The sequence below is a fragment of the Agelaius phoeniceus genome, chromosome 1 (assembly GCF_051311805.1).
Source record: "Agelaius phoeniceus isolate bAgePho1 chromosome 1, bAgePho1.hap1, whole genome shotgun sequence".
Lineage (NCBI taxonomy): Eukaryota > Metazoa > Chordata > Aves > Passeriformes > Icteridae > Agelaius > Agelaius phoeniceus.
This window is the reverse complement of record NC_135265.1, coordinates 84,981,752-85,009,332: the sequence shown is the minus strand read 5'-3', so window position 1 is coordinate 85,009,332 and position 27,581 is coordinate 84,981,752. Positions and strand designations below refer to the sequence as shown.

General features: G+C 36.7%; 1 protein-coding gene across 10 annotated transcripts in view; it reads left to right on the top strand.

The window, feature by feature from the left end:
* The window catches only part of COBL (cordon-bleu WH2 repeat protein), a 157,581-nt gene that overhangs the window by 54,615 nt on the left and 75,385 nt on the right, over positions 1-27,581 (top strand). For 5 of the 10 annotated variants that reach the window (XM_077182668.1, XM_077182664.1, XM_077182683.1 and 2 more), the window contains exons 6-8: positions 988-1,032; positions 3,407-3,501; positions 6,831-6,914. In XM_077182668.1, coding sequence (XP_077038783.1) covers positions 988-1,032; positions 3,407-3,501; positions 6,831-6,914 — 224 coding nt within the window. The remainder of the gene's footprint in view (positions 1-987; positions 1,033-3,406; positions 3,502-6,830; positions 6,915-27,581) is intronic. The other 5 variants (XM_077182673.1, XM_077182699.1, XM_054647821.2 and 2 more) reach the window with 3 other exon arrangements.

Below are 27,581 nucleotides of genomic sequence, written 5' to 3'. Positions count from 1 at the left end.
GCTAACCATTTTAGAGCAACATATTGAACGTGGGGCATTTTCAACAGGATTCATTCCACACACTTCAGGGACAATGTAGAGAGTAATTGTCATAAGCCTTCAGTAAAGTCTTTCCTTTCAAATGAAAGTGATGGTATGTATGCTGGTGCAGTGTTGGTTCTCAAATTTGGTTGTACAGTCAAAACCAGGACTTTACTACAAGGCTGGGATTATAGCAGCAAATTATCACTGAATATATTGAGTTGAAAGAACCCACAAATATCTACACATCATAATGTGCTGCTCTCTACATCAGCTTTTCTTTTTTTCTATTCTATTCCTTTCTAACCTTTTGGTATTCCTTTCCTTTCATTTTGATAAAATCCCCCTGATCCTAAGTCAATCTTTTGTGCTTTCCTCTTACCACACGGTGTCTGACAAAAACAGTAAATGCACATAAAATTTGCAAGAATTTTTCCTTTGTTTCAGCAATTTTCTTCTTCAATGTTCTTATTTGTAATATCCAAGAGGAATAAACCTATTGGTTTCAGTAGCAGTTGGTCTGTGACTTGTGCATTGAGTGGCTATCTAGCCTGTTTACTTAACAGAAAATAGGTTTTTAAAACATATTCTCACTAACAAGTAAGATATCACAGGTGCTGAAAGCCATAGGCTGTGTTTGTAAGAGCAGATTCTTACTCGATTCTTCCCTTTCCTGAAACAGAAAACACCAAGAGCTGAAGGATTATTAAAAGAGAAGCTCTGCTGCCACCTGCTTACTTAATTCTACTTAGCAGTTGAAGCAGCTTCATGACTGAATTAGGAATTAATACGAATGCAGCAAAACTGCTTCAGTAGCAACTCTGCATGTGTGTTGTCAGCCAACATTTTTTCTGTAATGCTTAGGAAAAAGGGTGCTAGGACTAATTAATGAATATCGTGCTTTACAGGGGTATATTAGAACTTTAATGTGTTTTCTCTTATCCTTTCATTGCCTGATTTTTCCAGTTCCTCCATCAAAAACTCAGTCTGAGCCTTCTCTGAACTATAGAGGTACTGTACAATGCTGCTGAGGGGGAAGCTTCACTCTGTGTCTAACTCTTTCACTTCACTCTATGTTTAATGTGGGTTTTGTAGGTAGATCCTTAAGAATGTGAAGTGCCATAGAGAAACAAGCTATTCTTATTTGTTTTGTCTTTCCAAAGTGTTGCTTACATGTCTTGTGCTTCTGCTAAGAACAAACACATTCTGTGTGTACTGTCTCTTCAGCAATAGCCATTAGAACACCAGCAAGTAGCAAATTTTGCTATTTAACTGTTTTGTGGTGTATCTCTGTAGATTTCAAGCCTGTTCAGTTTATCTCAATCATGATTAGGTAAATTTCAGAGTTACTAACATTTCCGCAGTCTGTTGGGTTCAAAATTTATTTAGTAGCAAAGGCAGAAAATTTTGATGTCTGTGAGATCTTCCACTGATTTCAATTTCCGTGCAGCAAAGCACTTAATTATCAAATGTATACATAGGCATTGTGTAACTGAATAGATACTGACTTCTGAGTTGTTACAGTAGTTGGGCTTGAATTACATTATATTGGTACTTCTGCTTCCAGTCAAGTAGAAAATGTGTGTATTTAGTATGTCCTTTTCCCTACTGAGTCTGTTTCAATACATTGCATAAATAAATTATCCTCAAGAAAGGTATGGTTGATTTCTAATAAGCTTTACTTCTTTGGTAGTAGACACAACACAAGCACAGTAAAACTGGATAACTTGTTTAAATTTTTATGAAGAAAGTCCACCTCCAGTAGGTGGCAGCCACCAAGCAAATCTTAGCTCACGGCCTCTTGGCTTCACTAATGGCAGCACTATTCCCCCTAATCATCTGTCATTACTTGCTGTGGCTTCCTCTTACATGGAGATCAATGCTAGATGAAATATCTGCTGTATTTATTTAAGAAAAAGTTATACAGATTAATAAAGTCTAATCATGTTGATATTATATGCATTACTTAAGTCCTAATTTATTTGGACTACACAGTGCTCAATGACAGTGTTGGTGATCAGCTGCTACGTTAGCCTTTCCACAGCATTGTTTATAGTTGAAGACTATGCAAGTAAATTAATCATAATCCATATCTAGACACAGCCCAGCCCCAAGCAAGAAACCAGCAGAGCTAGTGCTTATTATTTAAGAAAATCATTAATTCATTACTGTATTCTTTGCAGTGCAGTTGTAGCCTTTCTTAAGGATAGTTTCTCCTTTTTGTCCTTTGTGTTCATTGTTTATGTTTAACACCTTCTGACACATGGGATTGTTTATATGCAAAAGTGATCTGTGTGAAAATCACTTCATATTTTATGCAAATAGGTTTACAAGGGTTTTGGGATGAGGCTTTTTCAATGAAGTAAAACTTTATTTTGTGTCAACAAGTAATTTTGAATTTGAGTTTTAATTGTTATCAAGCAAATATTTACAAGAGAAAGTGGGGTTTTTTTTCCCAGTGAACTAAACTTTTTGAGTACTAGTGGATAATCTGATGTGCTTGGAATCAGGAGGAAAGATTTATAACATTATGCAGAGTCAATTTAAAAAAGTGAGAGGACTTCATTATCTGTGTATTAAATGGGCAATGTTGTTTCCTGCAATGCATGAGTGTGTCATTTTGCTCATCCAGCTTTGTGGATGAGAAACTGAAGGGAGAAATTGTAGGGATACTAAATGGTATGAGAACTCATACAATTTCTTAAGAGGTTCAAGGAAGACATATATGAGTTCTCACAGCCTGAAATACCTATAAAATCCCCTCTTTTCCACCTAAAGTAAAAGCACCAAGATAAGAAAGACAACCACAACCAGCTAATCCAAATTCTATATAGTGCCCTGTTTCCAAGAGGAGGGTCTTCTTCCTTCCCTTGGAAACAGGGGGAAGAGTTTTATCCAAATTACACATTTAGAATCTCTTGTTTAAGTTCAAAGTATTAAGTCAGACCTATGAATTTTTAAAGACACTCACCAGTATATCTTTTTTTAATGAATTGTTAAAGGTACTCACCAGTATATATTTTTTTAGGTGTTTGGATTTTTTTTAGTATTATGGTACTGTATGAGATTTAAGTGATGCATCTAGCAAGCATTTCTGAAGTCATAAGCAATTTGCTCACATTTTGCCTTTTAATAAGGGTTACTGGATTATGATTGAAAACTTAATGCACTATATTAAATTATTCCATTAGATTTTGGAATATACTCAGAACACATGAAAGTTTGATGACAAAGTAAGTGCAGGACCTGGCTTTTACTTAGATAATCCAGTCCATAACATCTTCAACTCATAAAAATCCAGCATTAACCCAGGACATTTTAAAGTACTCATCTTGTGAAGCTTTATTTCAAAAAAATAACAAGTATTCCATTAAAATTTTTTCAGAACCAAATCGAAAGGCTTCAGTAAGCAGTGATGCAATAGAGAAAGAAAAGACAAGACTTTTGGGATTGTTTAATGCTGATCAAAGAAGCAGCCAGGTAAGTGTCCAGCAGTGTACTGCTCACTTTCTTTCCAGATCTGTTATGTCTGTAGGTGGTGGCATTTGTTTGGCCTGCTTTCCTTTTCCTTCCAGAGAGTAATGTGTTAACAGGGGCATAAACTGTATGTGATCAGTGCAGCCTGATGGAGATATCACCCGCCTATTGAAGGAGTCAAGCATGTTGACCATTTACTTTCTTCTTTATTTTTTTTCAATGTTGTGAGTTCAGTAGGTGTTAAAGAAGAGCACTAGTTTCAAGCAACCTGTGTCTGTTTATTAGTAGTACTCACATTAAAAAATGCATTTATGAAAGGACTGATGTAATACAGAACAATTTAATTACCAAGTAGATGTGTCCTATGTCTTCTTCTGTGCATGGGTGATGATCTCTTTTAAAGCATTCAGACCTCTTGGAAGCTCTGTGCAGTCACTCCATTGCCTTCTCCAAGTCTTTAAAGATGATGAATCAGGTATAGAAGAAATAACTTCCAATACTGAACTGAAGGATCAGTGTCTGTTGCGGTACATGTTAGCCATTTTAAACTTTGTATTCTTGAACTGAAAAATTTAGGAAAGAAATTTTGTATTAAATGATTCCATTGAGATGCATTTTTGAAGAATATTTCATGTACCACAGGAATTAAATACAGAAGAACTTTCTGACAACATAGAAAAAATAGTGGGCTTTAACTTCATACTTTTTTGCATTCTTTACTAAAAATAGTGATGTTAAATGATTTTGGACATAAAGTGTTTAATGCTCTAGGATGTCAGAGGAAAAAGGGAGCTTTCTTTTCTCTAGTTTAAACCCTCCAAGGCTTTTGGAGTGGAATTACAAAATGTGTATCTGATTAACTGGCAAAAAGAAACATTTGCTTGTTAATGGACTGGTGTTTTACTTATCCAGTCATCTCAGTCACATTTGCAAAACTTTGAAGGTTTTTCAAAATCTCTCACATTTGCAAAACTGTGAAGGCTTTTCAAAATCTCTCACAATTGTCTGCCTTTTTATTCATGATTAAATTTGTGGTGCTTTTGCTAGGGAATAGAACCCTTTATGGACATTTTGAATTACTTATTTCTGTCATAGATACTAAATTATTCTTAATATCTTATAAGGGACACATGAGAACTATTTTATGAGATAAGAAGTCAGTCACTTTCAAAGTGTTTTTCCACTGTAAGAAAATACTTCCTGTATAGAAGGGAAAAATTATAACTGGAGTGATAATACTGTATCTGCTCAGATGAATCAAGTAAACAAAGGATCTCAGCCTGAGCCTCTAGAGCACGCTGTGGGGCTGCAATTCCTCTGGAAGAAACAAACACATTACAGCATGCAGTTTCTGCATTGTACTTTGTCCTCTCATTCCATTTTACTGAACTTGGGTGTGAAATCTGTGTCCTGGCAGTTCTAACTCCTGAAGCAGATCAGTTTTAACTTCTAAAGTATTAATGCTCATAATCTTAGCAAAGTTGCTATGAAGCATCCTAATTCAATGGTTACTGCAATGGATTTCTCACAGCTGAGTTGGAAATGTGTTCAAAGATTGTAAGCTCCTCTCTTTTTTTCTGTTCTCTTTCTCTTGCTTATGAAAGCAAAGGAGGTGATACTCTTGAGTTTTTCAAAATAGTAAATTTGAAAAAATGCTAAGGACATTGTGGGTGAATTAAATTCAAAATTCTATTTGACCTGGGAAAAAGTAGGAGCTGCACAAATAAGTATGAGAAACAGCTTCTAAATCTGAGAAAAAATTCTAAGTCTTTCTTGCTGGTAGTTCTGACAAGTTAATTGATTTTTCTTGGTCATTTCTTTATTGGACACTTACTTTCAAATGACAGTTACTCTGTAGGAAAATAAATTAAGTCAGTAATTTTGTTTAGTTGAGCAAGAAAAAGTCACTGTTGCCTTCACAAACCTCTGGGAATATAAAACGTGATAGATGGAAGAATTACTGAAAACTGAAGAGTAACACAGCACACAGGAGCAATCAGGTGTTAATTCGACATTATATATCTGACTTTCTATTCTGAAAGCTTTCTAACCAAAACAGCAGGGAAACTGCTGAACAGACTTAGCAGGATGAGGACAAACTAATAAAGCTCTTGTAATGAAAGTTTTGGTAGGTTTATGAAGGGACTATGATGGGATGCCTTGTGATTTCAGGGACCTAGAATCAAAAGCCCAGGGTACCTAAACTCTGCTCTTTATGGGTTTTTTACATTACTCTCCCACAAGGCTTAAGTTGGTTCTGTGTATTTTTTGTTTGTTTGCATTATGATTTGCAGTGGTGATGTGTGTGTGTGTGTATGTATGTAGTCATGCATATTAGAACTATTTAACAGGAAGAATTGTTCAAAGTTCTGCACAGCAGTAGGACTGCAGACTTGCAGGCATTTGTAAGGGGAAGGCGATTTCTTTTGCAAGGGAAGAAGAGTGTTAGCCTGTGTTGCAAACTGTCCTGGATCAGATGTCACTGCACACTACAGGCCTATGCTCAGATTTCCATGCCCATGCACATGCTTTCTTTCTCAACTGGCTCACTGAGAGCAGTAATTGTGGTATGACAATACACCAGACCTAACTTTTCTAAAAAAACCTTTCCATTATATTGAAAACACTGTGACATAGAATGAAAGCCAAATCCTACTCTCATGGCTGGTACAAATTTGTTAAAAGTATTTCTTTGGTTAACTTTGTACTGGCAGGCTTAATGCCAGATCAGGTATCATCTTGTTCTCTTCCATTCTAATTTTATGCTGGATCAGTTACCCTCTTTCTCCTGCAGCTGGCATAAAAAACATATAGGTGGCATGAACTCCATTTCTTTTCTATGTTAAATGTAGTTGTTTGCCTGAGGCTAAATCCAGATAAAATTGGCATTGCTAAACAATCAGTAGAGCAGAGGTGCTATGCAGACAATCATGGGATCTAGGCTTAAGTAAGGTGCATGCTAGCACACAGAAACAGTTCCTTCATAGGGAAATGGCAAGGAAGGAGTTCCCTGCTTGTTCCATTGTGTCTGTGGGTGTAGCAGAGATTAGCAGTCTGGTCCCTGATATTACCGGAATTAGTTACTCCTATTTTTATAATTGCCTAAGAATTTTGTCTTTGTATTCTTAAATATTTTTCCCAATGGCTTTCTTAGCTCCTTGCCTAGATCAGGGAATTCTGCAGACTACTTCAGAGTTTCTCAGCAATCAGGTCCAGCACTACTGAGACAGTTTGTCTTGCTTCAGTGATGGGGTTTGGTGTTTTGCTCTGGCACGTTTTTGCAGTTTTGTTTCCTTTGCTGCTGCTGTGTAGGACACTTGTTTGTGTTGCAGACAGAAGAATACTTGAGGACAAACAGAGATTATGGTGAGGAGGATGGTTTTAGTTCTGCATCTGCAAGTGAAGGAAGCTTGGATGTAAGTACTAACACAGCTTGTAGATGCTATTGTGTCCCTATTAGCTCCTACAGTTTGAATTAACCAGAAACCACTGCTGTTCCTGATGCTTAGCCAAGTAGAAGTAGAAATAGCTGAAGTTTTAGCAGGCTTCATTACATGAGTGCACAGTTTGCATATCTTAATGAAGTTAAACTGTAATGCATTGTCTTCAAATAAAACTTGCTAGCTTCACTATGAATAAAGCTTCATTCAGTATTAAATTCCAAGCAGTTGTGAGAAAGAAGAACATGGGTGTTGTGACATCAGTGACAGTCCTGTGTGATGCAAGATAATTTTTGCCTTGCCAATGCTATTTAAAAGGGACTTTTCTTATAAAGCCCCACCTTTCCTTTTCATCCCTGTATCTGACTTCCACAGCATGGCTGCATTCTATTTGTTTCATAAGGAGCTTAGCGGTGAAGAGCAAACACTGGAAAAAAACAAATAGGATTTTTGTTAAATATGTCAGTAGGGTTTGGGGTACTAAAACCCTGTGAACCACATTTAGAAACATTAAGTGACAGGCATCATACCAATTTATGAGGTTCCAAATAGGAAGGTATCAGATTAGGAAGTGTGAATCCTAAATATTTTCTCAGATGGTTTTGGTGGTATAGTAATTATAATAAATGGCACATCTTTTTATTACTTTTTTAAATTACTTGACTTTTTGTTATCATATTTTCAAAACCTAGAGAAGAGTGATGATGTGATAGAAGTTTGAAATGTGAGGTTCAGCTTTGAATCCCCCTTTCATAAACAGGTCTTTCTAAAAGGAGTGTGGATCTGCAAAATAAAGAACTCACTAGCCACAGAGGATGATAGGGAATTGTGGAAAAAATGAAGGAATAAGAGAACAAATCCCAGATCAAGAATAATATGAGAGGAGTACAAAAGGAGGAATAGATAGAAAATTGATTTGCTATGAGTGTAAAAACACCAAACTGCAAATCTGAAGACTTCATGAGAAAAGATTACTGAGATGGAAAACCTGCTTGTGATACTAAAAATTTGGGCAACACTATAAAGATGAATAAATTATTAGGCCTTTGTTACTAAAGGAAAGTCCTAGAAGAGGGTGATCATGTGTAATTGAAATAGACTAATTAAAAGCATAGAAAAAGCATCACAAACTCTGCCGAAATAAAATAATTTTGTGGTTTGTATTCACTGCCATTATGAATTAATCTCAATACCTTGATAGCCAAGTACTAGAAAAGAGCGAGGAGAAAGAGTAGGAATTACAAGTAAGAATATGATGGTAAAGGTGTGTGGTGCTTTCCCCAGAAGAGAGACATCACCTTATTTTTCTTGGAAATTTTACAGGGAAAATTGTAATCTTTTTTTTTCCTCCTCTGACATTGATGAAAAAAGATTTCAAAACCATTCTGAACATGTAAATGTCTTCTAAAGGTGCCGGTTTATAAGGAGGAAAGGGCTCTTGAAGAGGCAAAAAGGTTTTCTTTTCATTCAGTTAAATGAGCATGTCAGGGATTTAAATTTTTCCCACTTTCTTCATAAGAGGAATTAATCTTGAAGAACAATGTAGCCCTTGTTCAGTGTTTGTCTTTCACTTCTGGTTTGACACCTGTATTTGTATGAGCACCAATCCTGCTAATACATGAGCACATGAAGAAATATGTTGACCTTATTGTATTGAATTTGGCAGTATTCTGTTCAAGCTTGTAGAAGGTGTTTTAAATAAGTCTAACAGATTCACCCAGTAGCACAGAAAGTCCATATTTTCAAGAGGCTAGATAGGCTTCAAGAAAAAGTTCAACTATTGTGATTCCTTAGGAGAAAAATTAAAAAATGTTGCAAACTTGATACAGGTAGTTGCCATAGATAATTCTTATTAAGATAAATTCAAATGGAAATACCAGCAAAAACACTTCATAATTTTAAAACTTTAGCTTAGCAGTTCCTTGTGGACTAGATTTGATACCCTCAATCATTCTGAGTAATTTGTTATTCTGCTTGTTCAAAAGATACCTCATTTGCTTCAGTGGAACTAAGTATCCCAATTCCAACTAAGTGGTATCTTATATGGACATATATGTGAAATATGTATTTAGAGATCATTATATAGAAGTTTAATTTCTGAGATAGGATTGTTGGCAAAATGTCATCCAGTAGAGGATTCCTCTTTTGTGGTTACCTCAGGTCTGCTCTCTAGTACTGTTTTGGGTCATCTTGAAAGTATTTTGGTTTTGCTGTGTGGGAACCAAAGGCAGTTTCACTTTTATTTCTGAAAGAAAAATATCTTGCCATTGCTTTTGGTACAGTACCAGGAAATACATTGACTGGATCAAGAAAATTTTTCTTGCCTATAGAGAAATAGCTAACTTGTGAAGTACTACCAAGGTAAAGGCATGAACTTTCATATGCCCAGTTTAAATCCTTTTCTCACTATTATGTGGTGGGGGTGCATACTGAATTGTAGGAAAGAAAATTTAATTATTCTATTCTGGAGTTGATTGATTTGGAGTTGGTTTTTTTCTTTGTTTAAACTGGGCAATATGAAGAAATGGAATAAAAGTAGAAGAAATAATAGATGCTTAGGTGTTTATTCAAACACAAGTTATATTCCTTTTTTAATCACCAAACTATTCTCAGTGGCATATTTATCTAATTATTATTTGAATTATTAATGACTCTAAAAATACTTTGAGTTGTTGATGAAGAAGCAAATTTTCAAAGTCAAGATGGCAAAGTCAACATTTATGCTTGAGGTGAAGGGACACTTTTTCACAGTATCAGCAAAAGTAAAGGTGAAAAGTATTTGCTATCTTAGAGAGGGAGTAAAGAAATGTACAAAATTTTGTCCATGAAAATCCTCAAAGTGCAGCACTTCATTACACCACACACCAGTAAAGGACACAAAATCCAACCGTGTATTGTAAATGAAGCTCCTTTCCCTTGATCTGGGAAGAAAAACAAATCAGTTCTGTGCTAAGCAGATCAGTTTTATATCCAGGCTAACTTTTCACAAAGCAAATGCTATTGAAATACACAACATTCAGGTAAAGCAGTTGGAAGTTGCAGCACAGTCAAGTGTATGCAGCTTTTCCTATGCCCAAGGCAGACTGTCAGAGCTCAAGTTCAGAGCAGTGGGGGGAAATAAAAGGAACTTGAGTTCTCTCTGCCGCTTGGTGTCGCTGTCCTCATATAAACAGTTGATCAAGATAAAACACGGTATTGGAACACGGTACTAAAATTAGACGGTTTTATTTTTGGGGCCTTCGTGTTTTCATAAATCAAGAGTGAAAAAACACGTCCCAAGTGCTGAACGATGTGTAGCTCTGATGTGGACTTTGTTTATGTAATATATCAGCTTGGGAACAAATATTTAGAAGTACAGCCAGGAACACTTATCTGAGGTTTTGAAACTTCAGCACAAAGTCTTATCACACAGGGTTTCTCTAGTTCAAACAGGGCTGCAGCAGTGCAATGTCGGAGGATCTTCATGAGCACTTCATCAGCACCATTTTAAAAATAACTAGTTTTCAGTGTATTTCAGAATGTAAGTTTTACCCATTGTAGAATCAATTAATTAAATGAAGCAAATAGTCCAGTAGTTCTCTGCTTGATGAGTCTGTCATGCTATGGTTATATATGTTCATACGCAAAACTACAAGAGGAAAAAAGAAACATGTAATTTAAAATATCAGTTATCAGATATTTTGAGGATATGTATAGGGGATTTTTGGTTTGTTTTTATTTCGTAAAACAAATGTACCTGAATAATTGCAAAATTGTTCTCCAGAAGAAAAGTTCTGTTCTGTTCTCCAGAAGAAAATCATCAAGAATTTTGGTGCATTAGTAATCCTGCCAATCACTTCTTTAAGTGGTAGCAGCAACTCTTTTCCATATAAGGGCTTTAAAAATATTTATGATTTACCTTTTCAGAGCCTTGTACTCTAGCTGTAACTTCTATGCCCTCTTTGATGGCAGGAGTTGCACCATTCATGGTACGCTTTGTCAGTTCAGAATGGGTGAAAAGAAGAATCAGATACGGTTAGGTGAATGTTATTTCTCTTCAACCATGTCAGGTCCCAGGTGATCAGGTAATATCCTTTCCTGTCAAGGATTTCATGTCACACAGGCAGGTACTGTTCAAGGCAATAAGAAAGAGAGTACTGGCCATGTCATCTAGGTGGAAGTTAACAGCCATCCACTTGTAATATTTCCTTGTGTTTGGCAATCACCTTTGCTTTAAATTCCTGGTTTCATGTTCTCCCTGCTTGGTCTCCTGACAACACTTAGAGTGAGTTTATTTCTTATTAGCAGCGACAAATCCTGGGATAGTTATGTTGCATTTTGTAGAGTTAAAGCTGTCTATGCTCTGTCCAAGATGTAGGTTGTGATCTGCCCTTGAAGCAATGTTTCCTAGTGTAATTTTCTTTGCAAAATATGAAACTCAACAAATTGAGTATGGAAAGTTGTCTAAATGCTGCAGCAGTCAGGGCTGTTGTTAAAGGGTGCCTGTAAGCTGGTAGGTAGATGCCAGAGGATGACACTAGGGAAGATACAGTTATAAATATTTTCATTTGTGCAGCTGTTGACATGATTAGAAGAAAAAGAGATCTAATAAATACTGTATATCTCAGCATAAGGTTAACCATCACAGTAGAGTTAGTTTTATTTTGTTAGCCTGGGATACACTGTGGGGAAAAAAAAGAAAAACTCATTTCTGTTAACTTGCCTTGGTAAGGAAAAAGGTTTGCCCAAGGCTTAAGCTGGCATTGAGAGAATTTCAATAGTAAAGATGCCAATGACCAACTTGAGTTCTCCTTATCTACTGAGGGACAGGAAGCAATCTGCTTTATATATAGCAATAGAAATTTAACTTGAATACAAGAGGGAGAAAAATTTGCATGGAAATTTCACTGGAGAGCATGCTATTAAAATTACTTGAAATCCTTATCATCCCTTAATCTACAAAACGTCCAAAAATGGTTAGAGGATGAGCTACATGTACTTTATTCTGTCTCAGAGCAGAGTTATAGATTAGGCAGACCATGAAGGTGCCTTTCAGCCAGGCTATGGCTGCTGGAGAGATACAGACGTACCCACCTCCTTTTGTGGTGTGCACTTACAGGATATTAACTGTCTTCACTCCTGTGAATCATAGATGGGTTTGCATATTATAGTATCTTTAGATTTTCCTTACAGTATATGATAGCAGAAGGCAAGACCTTGAAACAGTGGCTGCCTGCCACCACCAGACTTCAAGTTTTTCCTCCACAATGTGGTGTTACTAGACCTCTTCAAAGAAAAGGTCCTTGGAGTTAGTGTAAAACAAGTCATCTCAGAACCAGCCAAACTACTCTGGCTAAAAAAAATTGAAAAAAAATAGCCCGAGGCAGACACCTGGAATGGAAAGTCTCAGCATCCATGGTTAAAGCATGGTGAAGTTACAAGCTATTAAAAACAGTATCTGGTGAAGAGACATGTCAGATGACCCCTGTTCTGTCTGTGCTGCTTAGCTGTACTTGCCAACTTCATGCATTCAAAAATCACTTGTCAGCTCTTGTCCTCACCACACAAAAGTGGCTTAAGATAATGAGATTTGAAAAGAAATCATTAAGGGTGGACTTCCCTCCATTTGACTTCTGAGTCTTAAGTTTGTAGAAGTTGAATTTAAGCTCCTTTTTGTGACCATGAAGGTTTTTTATTTTTTAAATAAAATATTATTAGGTAGTCAGTAGTTACCAGAACCTGTGTGTTTATTTCAAAATGCATGGTTCAGAGTTAAATCATCACAACTCTTGGTATTCATGTTGCTGCTTTTGAAAAGATAGGTCATAATCTTCCGGTCCTGCAGTGGTATTAGCTGGAGATTTTGAAGGAAATATTGTCAAGAAACATTCTGATATGAACACAGAGAAATGGATTAAGTCAAATCAAAAGAAGTTGAGTAGTGTTATATCTACAAAAGGAATTGGCAATGACTATGCCTGGCAGTGCCTGTTTTAAATACCTGACAGTGTGGATGTCTGGACTCTGAATCTCAGCAGCCGAGAGTCAGATTTCCCAAGTTTTGAATCCACTAAAATCTTCAAAGGAGGAGTTGCTTGTTAAACTCTGCCCGTCTGTGTCTGTTACCTGCCTCTGCTCAAGATTCAAATCTCAAATCAGCTGTTAGATTCAGGTATTTAAAGCTTTTACTCCAGAGCATTACTACCTACCACTGTTATCCAAAATGTGAGTGACCTAAGTTCTCTTTTTTGCCTTTAAAGATATCAACATCAGGGAATTATTTCCTCCTTTGCAAAAAAGAAAACCAAAATACTTACTGGGCTGGAGACTGCCTGGAACAAAGCTGTGAGGTATTCTTGATGTGGGAAGCATCCTTTTGTAAAAATACCCAAATATTCAGTGACTCAGAGAGCAAGAGCAAGCTTAACTATTCAGACCAGTAATGAACTAACTTAAGCGCGGTGGCAGCTCTGGCTTCCAGTGCCAGCGATGTTTTTCTGTGTTTTATGCTGAGCAGATGTTACATCCAGCAAGTAAGTAGTCACTAAAGCTAGAACTGGAGGAGCCAAATGGCTTCCTGCCCAGATGAATGCCCTAATCTCAGTCTCTTTTTAGCTGAACTCATGTTCATGTCCTTCAACAGAGAATAGTTTTGCTCTCCTCACAAGAGGGGAGAGTTTGTAATTTCTCACCTAAACAATGGTTTAGGACCTGGATTTACCATACTCTTACTGAATCATTGAACTTGTGGCAGGGGTTTAGACAGGACAAGAGGTAAATACCATAGCTGCCTTTTCAGGCAGTTCCATTTTTGTGAAGCCCAGTTGCTTAGTTGTGCTTTAAACTTATCTATTGGATCAGGCCCCTTGGCTGACAAAGAAGGAGGTTTGTACATTTTATGGATCCTGTTGGAATTTAGGCAGGAGGTTAGAAGTATGGTTTCTCCATAGTTTATATGCTCAACATGCCCAGAAGCAGAATTCAGGCACCAAAATGGAAGCAAGCACATCAGAGGGATATGTGTCAGGCTTTTTGATGGGAAAGCACAAACCATTGTGATTTAGGGAGGCATAATCTAACAGGAGCACACTAAGTTAGGCTTGTGTGTGGCAATTCCAGACCTGGGCTGTATGGCATCATTCTCTGCACGGTGATGTACCCAGCCAGTCTGGCGTAAGTTGGCTCAGATATCTCTCTGGGATGTTTAATTAAGACCTGGTGACACACCCTTAACCACCCAAATCCTTTTATGTCTGATTCATCTTTTGTTACTGATTTCACTGAAAAGTTCTGAAGTTAACTCACTGAAAAAAAAAAAAGTAGAATAAAGCAGCAGCTAATAAGACCAATGGCTTTTAATTTGCATTAATAAAAGCACATTAAAAAATACCCAAAGACAAACTTAAAATTCCACTTGAAATTTTTCTAGTGACATTTCAACCACTCAGGCTTTGCTTTCTTGGTAATTAATATTACCAGAACCCCTTAATAGTCTGTAATAGCCTTGTAATTCACATTTGGTCATAACACATTCAGCATATTGTTCTTAGTGGCAAGCATGCAGTGGTCTGGAAAATACCACCTTTAAACAAAAGTTTATACCAGGATCAGGCTTTTCACAATTGGAATTTCTTGTCAGGCTTTCCAGTGGTAACTGCTGTAGTGAAAGGATTAGTGTGTGTTTATGCCAGTGCCCTTTACTAGATGAAATCAGAAATGGCTAATAGTCTGTCATTGATTCCATATTTCTAATATACAATGGAAATTTTTTTAGGCAGTAAAACCTGTTTTGTAGTGGCATAATCTGAATCCCATGTAACCGTGGATTCATTATATTAGTCTAAAATATCCTATTAGCATATGTAGATTTTAGATACAGCAAAAATTTTCAGCACCAGTTAAGGTATAATTTCTTTTCTTTTGCAAATAATTTCTGAGGCATGAGCGCTAATAGGATTTGGTTTCTTTCCAGCCTCTTCTGTGGACAGCGAAGACTCGATTTCATTAAAAGTGGTGGCATACAATAACATTTCTTTTAATTAGATGATCTCATGATTTCCACACATATTTGTTCTGTGCATTATTGTTAGTTGGCAAAACTGAGCTGCTTGGTAGCGTGTGAAACCATATGTCTCAATAACTTCTTATGGCAGGTAAGGGAGGATTTGCAAAACACTTGCTGACAGGACACAATGCATTTTACTTTGATGGGGAAGTTTTCCTAAGTCAACTTATTGCTTAGTTCTCTCATGCAAAGTCAGACCTACATAAGACTTAGTGGCTCTTACAGGTCTTCCTTTAAGTCAAAGAGTTATCTGTATGAAGCAAAGACTGTGTAGCACTGAATGTGCTTCTCAGTGTGTGCTTCACAGTTGTTCATCACTACAAAAAGAGATCATCTAACACCTGTAGCCTGTTTTGTATTCTTTCTTCTTTTCTTCCTCTTTTTTAATAGACAGCTGTTGAATTAGGTTTTGTAAGTCTTTTACATGCAGTTGCAATACTGTTCCTCCCCTTGGAGCTTAGCAGAAAGGACTACAAATAATTTCAGCCATTCCATTACTTTTACTATGTTTCAAGAATATAATACTTCATTTGAATTCTAAGAAACATATTGGGATGAGAACTGAAGCAGAGAGAGTGTGGCAAATAGTGATCAATTTTTTTAAAGGCTTTTCAACATTATGAAGTAGTCAGTTCAAGTTTCTTGTATTATTTTTTCAATGTCATTTGCACTTTTAAGCAGATTTAAAAACTTGGGCAAACTAAGGAAAATATTTCTGATTTTGTAGGTGGTCAGCTGGAAGGGCAGAAGAGAAAGAAGATCAAGGCAGGTAGCAAGACATAGCCCTACAGAAGTCTTAAATAGGAAATTAGCTGTAGGCATTCGCCCCACTGACTTTTTCAGTGCATCCTAAGCATCTGTTGAGGTGTTGTTTTGCTGGTTCAGAATCTTGGTGACCTGCTGTGAGCCAGGTGTGACTAGTGTGTAGGTTATAAATTGTGTAGGTAGTCTCTGAAGTACACTGACATAGTGAGATGGAGAGATTGGCAGTAGATTTGTGTTGTTAGTGTGAAATTCCCCATACCCCCCTTCTCTGATGGCAACATTTTCTTCTTTCCATGCCAGCAAATGATCAGGTATCATCTTGACTTGAGTCTCTCCCAGTTTCAGTACAGAGATGGTGTGATTTCATTGACTCTAAATGGAGCTTGTTCTGATTTACAGTTGTTTGCACAGGACAAGAGTCAGGCCAGTAAAGTGCACTGTGGAGGTTTGCCTTGTAAAAACCTAATGGCAATGGATTTGACAGAAGGGGGGAGGGAAGAAGAAACATTTAAGACTATTTATTAATCAAGAATTCCAGCAGGGAGGCTTTTCTTGCTTGATTCTGGCAAATGTACAGATGAGAGATATTGTGCAGAGGCTGTTTCTGCACAAACAGAGAAAGCCCTTCAGATGTAAACATTTGAGCAGCTGGCATGGGAGATTAGTGCACCAGCAGTGGGAGGGGGATAGTAGTGGATAGTGGTGCTGTCTGCATTTAACAAATGTTAAACAAGGTCCTTGTTCTAGTTTAAGGGCTACAGGTCAGAAAGACAATATCAACTAAAAATACTGGCAGTTGTACAAGTCAGACCAAGTTATTAACTAGTATTTAATTAAAAGTAACTTGTCTATCCAAAGTTCTGACACCTTCTTCCCCCCTCACCCCAAAAGCGGGGGAAAGGGAGCTGGGAAAATATATCCCATGCAACTTCTTTGAGTTAGGAAGAAAAAAAAAACACTTTATCCTCTGTCTATGGAAAGGCAATACTTTGGGACTTCTTAAAGTTTTTTGTTTTGATTGTGAACTTAATGTATTGTTCTACTTTTAATTTCCTGTGGCTGAAAATTACATCAAAGAAAGAATCATGCTAAGGGTGAAAGTAGAGGTCTTTTAGCTTCTTAGACATGTTCATATGTTGTTTAATATGTGTTTTGGTTTTTTAAACCCATGCTAATTAGTTAGAGAACTAATTATATATCAGTGTAGGGTATATGATCATGCATTGGGTTCTCTATGGATTTTGGTTTTTAATCTGTTTTGATCATGCTTTTAAAAAAACTCCTTGCTATTTGTTGGCATCCAGTTCATATGTGTTTTGTTGAAGGTCCTTTACTTTCTTCATTTCTTTAACAGAAGAGATTGAAGTATGGCTATCTGGAGCCAAATTTTATGTTTAAAAAATCAGAGCTATGCTCTCTTACCTGACATTGTTATGATTTTCATTGAGCTTGAAAGTATACTGAAGAAAAAGATTTTCTGGAGAAATGATAGTGGCATCATAATTTAGACTATTACTTTCTGTTGGCATCATACAGTTAGATTGACCTTTGGAGACTCGATGCAGAACTCACTAAAGCCAATTGAAAAATTCCTGCTGGTTTTAACTGGCTTTGGACTAGGTCCTTTATGAGTTGCTAGCCATTATCTACACTAGTCCATTTTAGAATAGTTCCTTCTTGTCCTACTTCAGGTTCTCAAAAGTCTTCTGACACTTTCACTGTAATCTCTAAAATGTAAGACCTTCATTCCTTTTTGATGGACAGCCAGCACAGATAAACCCCTTGAAGTTGCTTAATTTATAGAGCGTTTTCTCACTGGGGAAGGAGAAAACCCCAAAGTAAACATGTTAAGTCTTGTAGAAGATGAATTGCAAACAGTGGCAAAGGAAGGGAGTGGCTTTCACCAACCAATAATTTGTTGCAAAAGCAGGTTTTTCTTTGTTATCTGAAGCAGTGCGTACCCACAAGTGAGCAGAATTCCCAGCACTGGTTGCCCTATTTAGGCTGTAGTTGTGCCAGCTGAAGTCCAAGTGTCAGTATATGTTGTATCTATTTCCATAGGTTTTTAACTTCTGTGTCAGTTAAATTTGGGACTGTGCTTGAAAAGTTTCTGCCAAAACTGAGCAGTGGGGGGTTCCCTCCAGTGAACTGGACTACACCAGTCTGTGAAAATAAATAGATTGGAGAGATGTGATTTTTTAGTACTTCACACTAAATTCACAAAGAAACAAGGCTATACACAGTAGAAAAATTACTTTCTTGGGAATAATAAACATTAACAAGTCAAGCTCTGGTTTCCTAAGGATATATCACTTTTTTTTTTTTTGACTTGGAGAAACCTTGCAGGCTACAGTATACTTCAAAGGAAGGTAAAATTATGAATTTATATATATGTGTACAAAAAAGTGGGAAAAGGGTGAAGTAGCCTGGTCTCCAGCACATCTGTACTTCCATTCCCTTTGTGGCATTATCCCATATTATCCTATAATATCACTTCACATTTATTTAGAAGATGGAATGGTTTAGACAAAGTTAGAGTTGAAAGAATAGCAAAAAATGCTCACAGTAGGAAAAGACTTAAAAGCCAAGGGTATTAAAATAGTGTTCAAGCATTACTTAAAAAAATTCAAAGGGAGGGTCATCTTCTTTATTCTTAGCCTGTTCCTCTGAACCCAATTAATGAACTTGCATGATTTTTGCTGGCATGATCAGGGTACTGATTTTTCTCTGAAGAGGATAATCTTTGGAGCATCCTTCAAGATGGAGAGGAAGCTTGGATTTGAATTTCATGGTCCTGGAAGATTCAAATCCTGAAATTAATTCACTTGACTTCTTCAAAGTAGAAGCATATGTATTTTTCTATCCAAATCAATCACCTCCTTTGATAAGACAAACTTAATTTCTGCAGGTATCAATCTGTAGGTGTTATGAAATAGAAGGTGGCTGTGTACCACACCTGGATGTGCTCTATCCATTGTCCACCAGAAGGGTGTTGTCTTTAAACCTTCTCCCCACCCCTGTACTCTAGCATGATGTCCTCCTGACTCCTTCTCTTCACTTCTGACCACTGATGCTGATCTGGGACTAAATATTCAACTGTTACTATTCAAAGTGGTTTGTTGGCATCAGTTCCTAATGATCAAGCTGTAAGCATGATGTGAGTTTGTCTTTTGATTTTGTCTTCTGCAGAAAGCTGTCATATCTTGTTAAAGGATTGGTCTGCTCCAGTGCTGTAGTTTGCAGTCAGAAGTTGTCATGAAACTCCTGAAAAGCATGAAAGATGCAGAGAGCTAGGGAGCTTGCTTAGGCCAGCCCTTTGGGCTTCAGGATCAGCATGTTGTACTCAGTGTGTAGAAGGTACGTGCATTGAGGCGCAAACACGCATGCAGATATCAGGAAGAGCTAACCAAATGATAAGCTGTGTGTGCATACATCCCTGTGTTTGCATGTAGATCCATGTATGTGTGCACCAAGATTATGTACATGCACACCTGCACATCCAGACTTCTGAAAGAGCTAATTGAAACTATAAAGTTCCTGGCTGCAGACTTCTGATTCATTGTTGCTAGAATCTTCTTAGTGACTCTGTAATTAGGATTTGCTTTAAGATTTGCACTAATTTTAGAGTTCAAAAGCTTATTTGTTCTTCTAATTTAGGTTTTAAAGTCTTCAGAGGTTATATTGCTTTTCAGTAATATCTTTGGCAGTGTTTTATCATTACAAGTGTAAAGTTTCCTTTTTGAAAATTTGCTTTGACATTTGGATGATTGTCTCCCTCTAGCTAACCAGCTACAGTCACCACATGCTTCAAAGGGAAAAGTTGTTGCAGGAATGCATTCTAAGTTAGTAAAGCATTTGTGTCAGAGTTGGATTATAAGGACTGGAGCTGGAAGCCAGATCCCTGAGCTTGAATAGATCAGAGCTTTGACTTCAGAGAAGTTCTGCAGATTGTGATGAAAATTTGCCTTTGAATCTCAGTAGATTTTCTTCACTCATCCACAGCTATAATAAGTAGAGATTTTTCAGAGGCCAATAGTCATATGTTGTCAGAATTTCAGCAGACACTGAAAGTTTTGAGGATTGATCATTCATGTTTCTTTCTTCCGACAACACTTTCATTAAAATGTGGAGAAAACACTTTCTAATTCGAATGGAATAAACATACTTTCAGTAAAACACAGAAATTATTTCTCCAAAACCAAAGAAATCCACACCCAGAAACCTCATGCCAGGAACTATTCCATTCATAATTCTGGCTACCATTAAAATTGACTATGCAGACATTAAAGCAGATATTTTTAAATATTATGTTTTATGTAAAGTTTCCATTTTCTCCTCCAGCATAAATTGGCATATCTACAATGAAAATATATTGAAGATTATCAAGTCTAGTGGTTTAATACTTTCTATATGTTAAAAGAATTTGCAGAGAAGAACTTCTTCTGCAATAGTTTTTAAGTATTTTGAATTCAGGAGGACATATATTGCAGATTTAGCAACTCCTCTCTTCCATGAACTAAAAACATTGGCTGATTGATTTAAAAGAATTAGTAATTCTAGAGAAAATCAATTCGTATTGCAATGATGAATTAATTTTGCTCAAGACTTTTGATTCACTTTTTTGTTATTTATGATTGATGAATGCTTAACACCAGTGGAAAAATGGGGTTTTTTTCTGTTGTCAGTCTTTGACCTTTTGAACTCCCTGTTTCCTGAAGTGTGTTGCCAGACCATTAGTAAAGACAGATTTTGATTTTTGGCTTGGTTGTTCAACACTATTGGATTCAGCTAATCTATTTTCATGTAGTGCAAAAGTATAAGTGAAAGGAGAAACCAACTTTTTCAAGCTTGCAAAAATGTGGATTTTTCCATCCTCAGTCTTCCAAGAGTGCTCTCACTCTATCTGCTAATGCCCTTCCAAGGCAAAGTTTAAATAGCCTCTTTTCTAATGTTCTTGCTTGTTTTGCTTCCAGCTTAATATTTTCCTACCTTCTTTCTGTACTGGGATTGAACTGAATTTTGGAGTCCATGCAGATTTTCCTCTGTAGTTCTTTCTTCAGGTTTCTTTAAAATGTGTTTTTCTATTTGTGTCTCTCATTGGCTTTTGGACTTTTGTTAGTAGGTTTCAAAATGTTTCTTTCGTTATTTTCTTCCATTCTGCTGTGTTTCCATGTTTTACTATGTATCAAATCCCTACCACAGAAATATTTAGCGCACATTCACAAATCTCTCTATATCAATCCCCTTCTCCTTCAGTGCTAAATCTGTTCTGGTCTGAGTTTTGTTTGACTTTTCTCCCACTGCCTTCGTGACAAGCGAACGTGAACATCACCATCTTTCTGGGCCAGTACATGGACAGTCATGGAGTTTTCTTACAAAACATGATTTCTGTCCTACACAGCCTCCTTAGTTCATTGTTCCTTCCCCAGGATGTAAGGCAGTACTTTTATTATCACATTCACTGAACTCTTCTGCTTTTTGCAGTGTTCCTCTCCTTTTCCAGACTTTCATGTCTGGATTTCCTCAAGGACTTAGTTTCTTGTCAAATCTCATGAACATTTTCATTTCACTTTTTGTCACAATTACTGTTTTAATTCCCATCCTCACTTCATGTATTCTTTTCTACTTCTTTCACATCTGCTTTTATTCCACTTGGACAAATAGCCAAAAAGAGACTTGTAATGTTTTCCGCATTTTTTCTTATTTCCTTTTCTTATTCACCAATTCTTTTATATTTCCCTGCACATCTCTCATTACAAGCACATAGCTATCAAAAAAAATAAAAGCTATTGAAAGAAAAGAGTAGCTGAATTTACGGACTCTCTATCTTTTATTGGATATTCCTTTCTGGGACTCATTTGAAATTATTATTTCTTCCCATAGTGGCTTTACATACTGGTATTTTTGGCAGTTATGAAAAATCTATTTTCAAAATACGATGATTTTTTTATAGGCTGACATATTTTGAGAGTCCATTGTTACAAAAAGTGTTGGACTTCTGGAAAATAAGTTTTTACCAGTCTAGCCAGAAAGATGTAAATCAGCCCCAAGAGGGTGCATTTTAGATGTCAATTGATTCTGGTACTTTCCCAAAATTATATTAAAGGAAAGAGGGAAAAGAAAAAAGAGAACATTCCATCAAATGAGACACAAAGTTGTCCACACACTTCTGAAAGTCAAGATGAATCAGACTGTCACCTGCAGTTCAACTTGATTTTGGAATTCACTTCAGATTGTGCCTGCTGCCTGCACTCCCTACCTCCTACCTGAGTGATGGGTAGCAATATTTCCTTTAAATTGCCAAGGAGCATAGGAATATTTGATCCCAAGATGTTTTCTGTGCCATGTTAATGATTGCTTTTCCTCACTAGGGTTTACATTCACAAAACAAAAGCAAAAGTATTTGCGTTTTAAGGTTTTTTTTAAATACATCTGGCATCTAGAAAGTTAGAAAAGAACCCAGATGCTTTGTGTGCTGTCACTCAGCCTGATGGTCTCAGCTGCAGAGCACCATTAGGACATAAAGGAGGTCGGCACATTTTGGAAGCTTGTGCATATATGTTCATGTTTTCTCTAAACATGTATGGCCCTATAGAATGACATTTTAAGGGACTGGACACATATGTGCTGAAGCCTGTTTCATGGATGTCATTGGATTTATACCAATGTTGAAGTATCTCTTAATAGTTTGGTGTCTCATCATCTTTAGCTGCATTTTTGTAAATTCAGAATCTGGAGAGTAGTGGAATATTAAGTGTAAAACATGTCAGTTTGTGTGTTGTTCAGCTGAGGTTTGCTGTTTTGGACATACTGTTCCTTGCTTTGCTGATCACATTTGTTCAGAAAAGATTGTTTAGCAGTCTAAGTTTCTTTCATTTGTGTCTAAATATCTTCCGATTTTAGAAAAATAATTTTTTGTTCCTTCCCAGAACACACAGTAATAGAAATTAAATTAATTATACATTACAAAGATTTATAGCAAGTGTGTATTCACTACATAGAGTTGAGAGTGACTTGTCAATGGTAACAGCTCCGAATCAAAGAAATTGTGTTTCTCGTCTTTCTAACAAGTTCCTGAGCTGTGATTCACAAGGTGCACAGGATATGAGCTTGGTGGTTACAGCAATGAGTTCAGTGTCCAGACCAATAGGAGAGGACACAAAGGATTTATGTGTGTGTGCTTTCCAAACATCCATTTATACAATTGGATCTTCCCACTAGTACCAGGCAGCATTCTGCCTGCTCCCACCTTCTGAATTGTGGAGATGTGGCTACCCTCTTCTGTCAAGGAAAGATTATTTTTTGCTAATTGTTGGGATGCTACTTTTTTTTTTTTAATGAATTTGTTTAAAACACGCTGTCACTAACAGAAGAGATGATACAAAGGCAAAGATGTAAATCGAGTTAGCTTGTCTTCCCTTTTTTGCATCTATTGCTGCAGTGGAAAAAATTTATTGTGTCCATTTCTCTTGATACTGGTTGACTTCTTCAGATTGACATGAATAAATTTGGGTAGCAGTAATAGACATAGGTTTTATTAAGCATGAAGGGTATTCTGACTTGAGAAAATCTGAAAAGTAAAACAGGAAACAGGACAATTTGTTTGGAGAAAATACATTGAATTTTAAATCACAGAAGTGATTTAAAAGCTTTGATTCTCAAAGTATTGAGGAATTCTCGAAGCACTGATCTGTCATAAAATCTTGAAAAAATATAACTGACTTGACAACCTCTGAGTTGCTTGATTAATACAGATTGTTGAATTCCTAGACTTGTATTCCACTGCTTTATATGTGCCATGGTACATACTTTAGTTTTAGAGTACTCAGATTAAATTTGTGATCTCAAACTGGCAGAATACTGAGGGAGGTGATAGTAGTGGGTGATACTGCATCTGCTTCTTTATATTTGCAAGAGTTTACAGACATGTTTACATTTAGCTGGAATTCATGTATTCCTAATCCATGTTTTCTGATCTCCTAATGATTTGAGTAAAATGTTTATATTCCTCAACTTCAAAATATAGTATTTGACACCTCATTAAAAAAACAATCAGCTTATCTGCGGGTTTTGCCATATTCATTCAGTATCCATGTGATTTTCAAATGGAAACCGAGTTTTGAATATTGCTTCACTTCTTTTATATATACAAGGCACAAGAAGTATAACAAAAACTAAAGAAGGTTCTTGGAAACTCTCTCTGGTTGTGCACCATTGTTGTCCTCAGTGTAGTGGAAGGGGCCAGAGTTAATACCCATACTTGTTCCCTACTGAGAAATTCACAGTGAATCCAAGTCCCTTGTTGTGTTTTGAAAACTTTTTCCCAGAGGCTTCCATTTTTCTAGTTCCTTTCCTTAGGTGTTTGTTTTTTCAGCTTTTCTACTGGATAAGAAGTTGGAGTGTCAAAGTGAACATAAATCAGTGGGAGCTGGAAATGAAAGTTGTACTCTTAGTTGTGGAGACACATTCCATCACATGAGCTAACCTAGGTGAAGACAAGAAGTAATCAGATAAGCTTCCAGGAAGGGAAGTTATGGTTATGGTACAAGGAAAATAATAATGGTCAAGGCAAGAAGAAAAACAGCATAATTGCAGATGGTGTGGACCTGGGTCATAGGAGAATTGTAGTAACCTCCACAGTGACATATAGGTAGATTGGTCACTTTAGCACTGAGAGACAAAATGGATGATTTTGTATGGGAGGTGGCTGCCTTGCACCTGGCACTGCTAGGATTTCTGATCTAAAAACTCTGTATTAAAACTAGAGGAATGTGGTCAGCCACACTGAGGGGAGAGCTGGCAGGGGCACAGGAGACAGAATGTTCTCAGGCATCTCTGGTTCTGGTTGTGTAAGTTCTGGTGTCTACCAAATGGGCCCTGACCACAAGATCTGGAACTGCTATCTAGATGCTCTGATAGACTCATACAAGTGTAAGGTAGCACTAGTTGTACAGACTTCAAAGTAGAACTCAAAACTTTTACAGTAAGAACTTGATTGCCAGGCATATAAAATCAACACAGTGCAGCATGTGTAAAAAAACTGTTGTGGGATGAAATAGTTGCTTCTCTTTTATTATTGTGGTGTGTGACCAGATAATTTCCTACCAATAGCGAAATGCAGCAAGATAATAAAGCTGCCTAAAGTAAATTGCATAAAAATGGTTTTGTTTTTTTTTTTCAGTTCAGAACAGGAAAAGATTAACTTTTTTTTCCTTCTGACTGCAGACTGTTAGCACAAGTGCTTCAGGGAGTACAAAAAAACAAACTATATTCAGTGTGGCTGGTTAGAAAGGAAAACCTGAGTAGTCATTTTTTTTTTTGTTTTGTTTTGTTGGGTTTTTTAAACTGTGTCTCCCAGCAATGTCATGACTAGTATAATGCTTTAGTTTTGAAGCAGGATCTTGGATTAATTCAGTTTCTGTTAATTGTTAATTCTGTTTCTGTTGTCAATTTTAGTGCAAATTTAGTGTAATATCAGTGTCATGTAATGGAAAGCAGCTTCTAGTTCACTTTCCGTGGTAGGTCTGTCTGGCACTTTATATGGCCAGTTGTAATCAGTTGTGGTACCATTCAGCTAATCAATAAAGGTTTGCATTAATGGAGTTTAACTATCTAACAGGCATAAATGTTCTTGCTGTCACTGAATAGATGAATTTGTTTGCCTGCTGTAAATCTTACGTTTCATATTTACCCATATATACTTGCAAAAAAACCTATATTCTTTATGATACTTTTATTTTTTGTCTCTATTTTGGAAAAAATAAAACCCTTACTTTTTGCTAATACAGCTGGTACTTTGAGTGCATTAAAACAGCTCAATTGATTACTTCTGATTTAAAAACTTCTGAGAAGGAAGTTGCACAACAACACTGGGAGCTCAAATATGTGAGTTTTGGCAAAGAGCTGCGGAAGAAAGGCTTGTCTGTAGCAACCTTGCAAGAAAAGAACTTGACATTTTGAAAAATTTTTATTGACCGGTGTGGACAGGGAACAGGAAGTCAAATCACTCTCACAGGCGATCTGCAGCCTCTTCCTTGCTGACCTTTAAATGCCACTTAGTGTCATCAGAAAGTCAAGGAAATGCTAATAACAGGGCTTGAGGTAAGAAAGTTATATATAAGGAACATACTTTAAAAACAATCATAAGCTGATTTCCATTTTTATACACATCTGCTTTTGTAAAGCTGAATTCTCACAGCAGTACAGCTATATTTTTAATAGATTACACTTACCTTTATTTATATATGACTTCAAAATTTTCCAAGTATCCATAAGATACCAGAACTTCTGTTTATCTTGAAAAGGAGGTAGTTTGAAAAAGATAGTTTACAATTGCATTCTGGGTTGATGACCTTGGAACAGAGACTGGCCTCAGCTTTAGGCTCTTAATATATCTTGTGTTGAGTTCAGCAGGTATGGGACTTTAGGAGTCTTGTAGAAAGCTGACTGCTTGGTGTCTTCTGAAAATGAGAGTGGTATGCATACCTCACCAGAGTACTCTTAGCCTTCATAATTCTGTGTTTTTAGCAGTCCTTATTTACCCTGCAAAAATGTCTTTGATAGCTAAATTTCAAATAGAAGAACTAGTAGGAAAAAAAATCTTAACATTAAATTGCTGAACCCCAAAGAAAACACCTGGTACATTAGGAAAGAACAGGATGTTCCTTGGGTTTCAGAAGTTTAATAAGAGGGGGAAAAACCTAGCTGGCAAGTTTAACATGAAATGGTGATGACACGTGATGGCACCATAGGTTGGTACGGCAGTTGTTTCTTGCCTCCTTCTGATATCTTCATGGAATTGAAATGGGCTCTAATCCATGGTTGTGCTTCAGTACATATTCCAAACCTATGCTCAGCTAGTGTCTAACCTGACTGCTGACCTATGCTGGTCTGTCTGGTTTTGTATTGGGTTTGCTTTAATTCAGGGGGAAAAAACAACCCCAAATCAAACTGCTTCTTTTTCTTTCTAGTTCACATTAATTAATTGCTGTTTGAACTGGTAGCAAAGTGCTCTGACACTAGTGGCTTAGACTGTGATTTTGCAAGTTGAGACAGTTTTGAAAGCTCTTTATATAATTGGTTTCAATGACTTTTCTCTTATTAATTTATTTTTTCTTTTTTCCTTTTTTCTTTTTTTTTCCCCCTTGTGAAGCACATGGATTCTGTGAACTGATTTGGAATCTAATTTGGAATCTAAGCAGAGTATTCGTGCTAACCTGTTTGTCAAATGAAATGGGGCTGACTTTTTTTAGCCAGCAACATTGGCTTCAATTCCTGAGCTTGGCTTTCCTCACTTACACTGCTGTCATTTCAGAAATTCAATTTTTTCTTTGATAACAAATTAGAAAAACAAGAAATGAGAGATGGTTAGAGTATTTGGCATGTAGATATCATGTCCCTGCAATTTTGCTTGATTAATGTTGTATGCTCTTAATAGTTGCCTTTGCCTTGCTAAACTGCCTGAAAAACAAACCTCTAAAATCCTGTGATTTGGAAAGGAACTACATTGCATGTAACCCAAGGTAAAATATAAAAGCTGGGTTAGGTGTTGTCTATTGGTATTAGTTTTACAACAAAGGACAAGTCATACCATAATCGCTTGTGTCAGTGTTTTGTGTCCGGGGTTTTGTTTTTTCTCTTAAAGCTAATGAAAAAGACTACACACATGGGAGAATTTGAAGGTCTGACTCCAGTTAGGCAAAGCTCTTGTTGCTGCATGAGAGGGCTTTCCAAACTAGTTCAAAACTGTCCTCATTCCGTTCCTCTGGAAGCTGTGGCAAGTTTTTGTTTTAGGGCAAGGCTATTTACATGAGCATTCTTGAAATGCTCAGTGA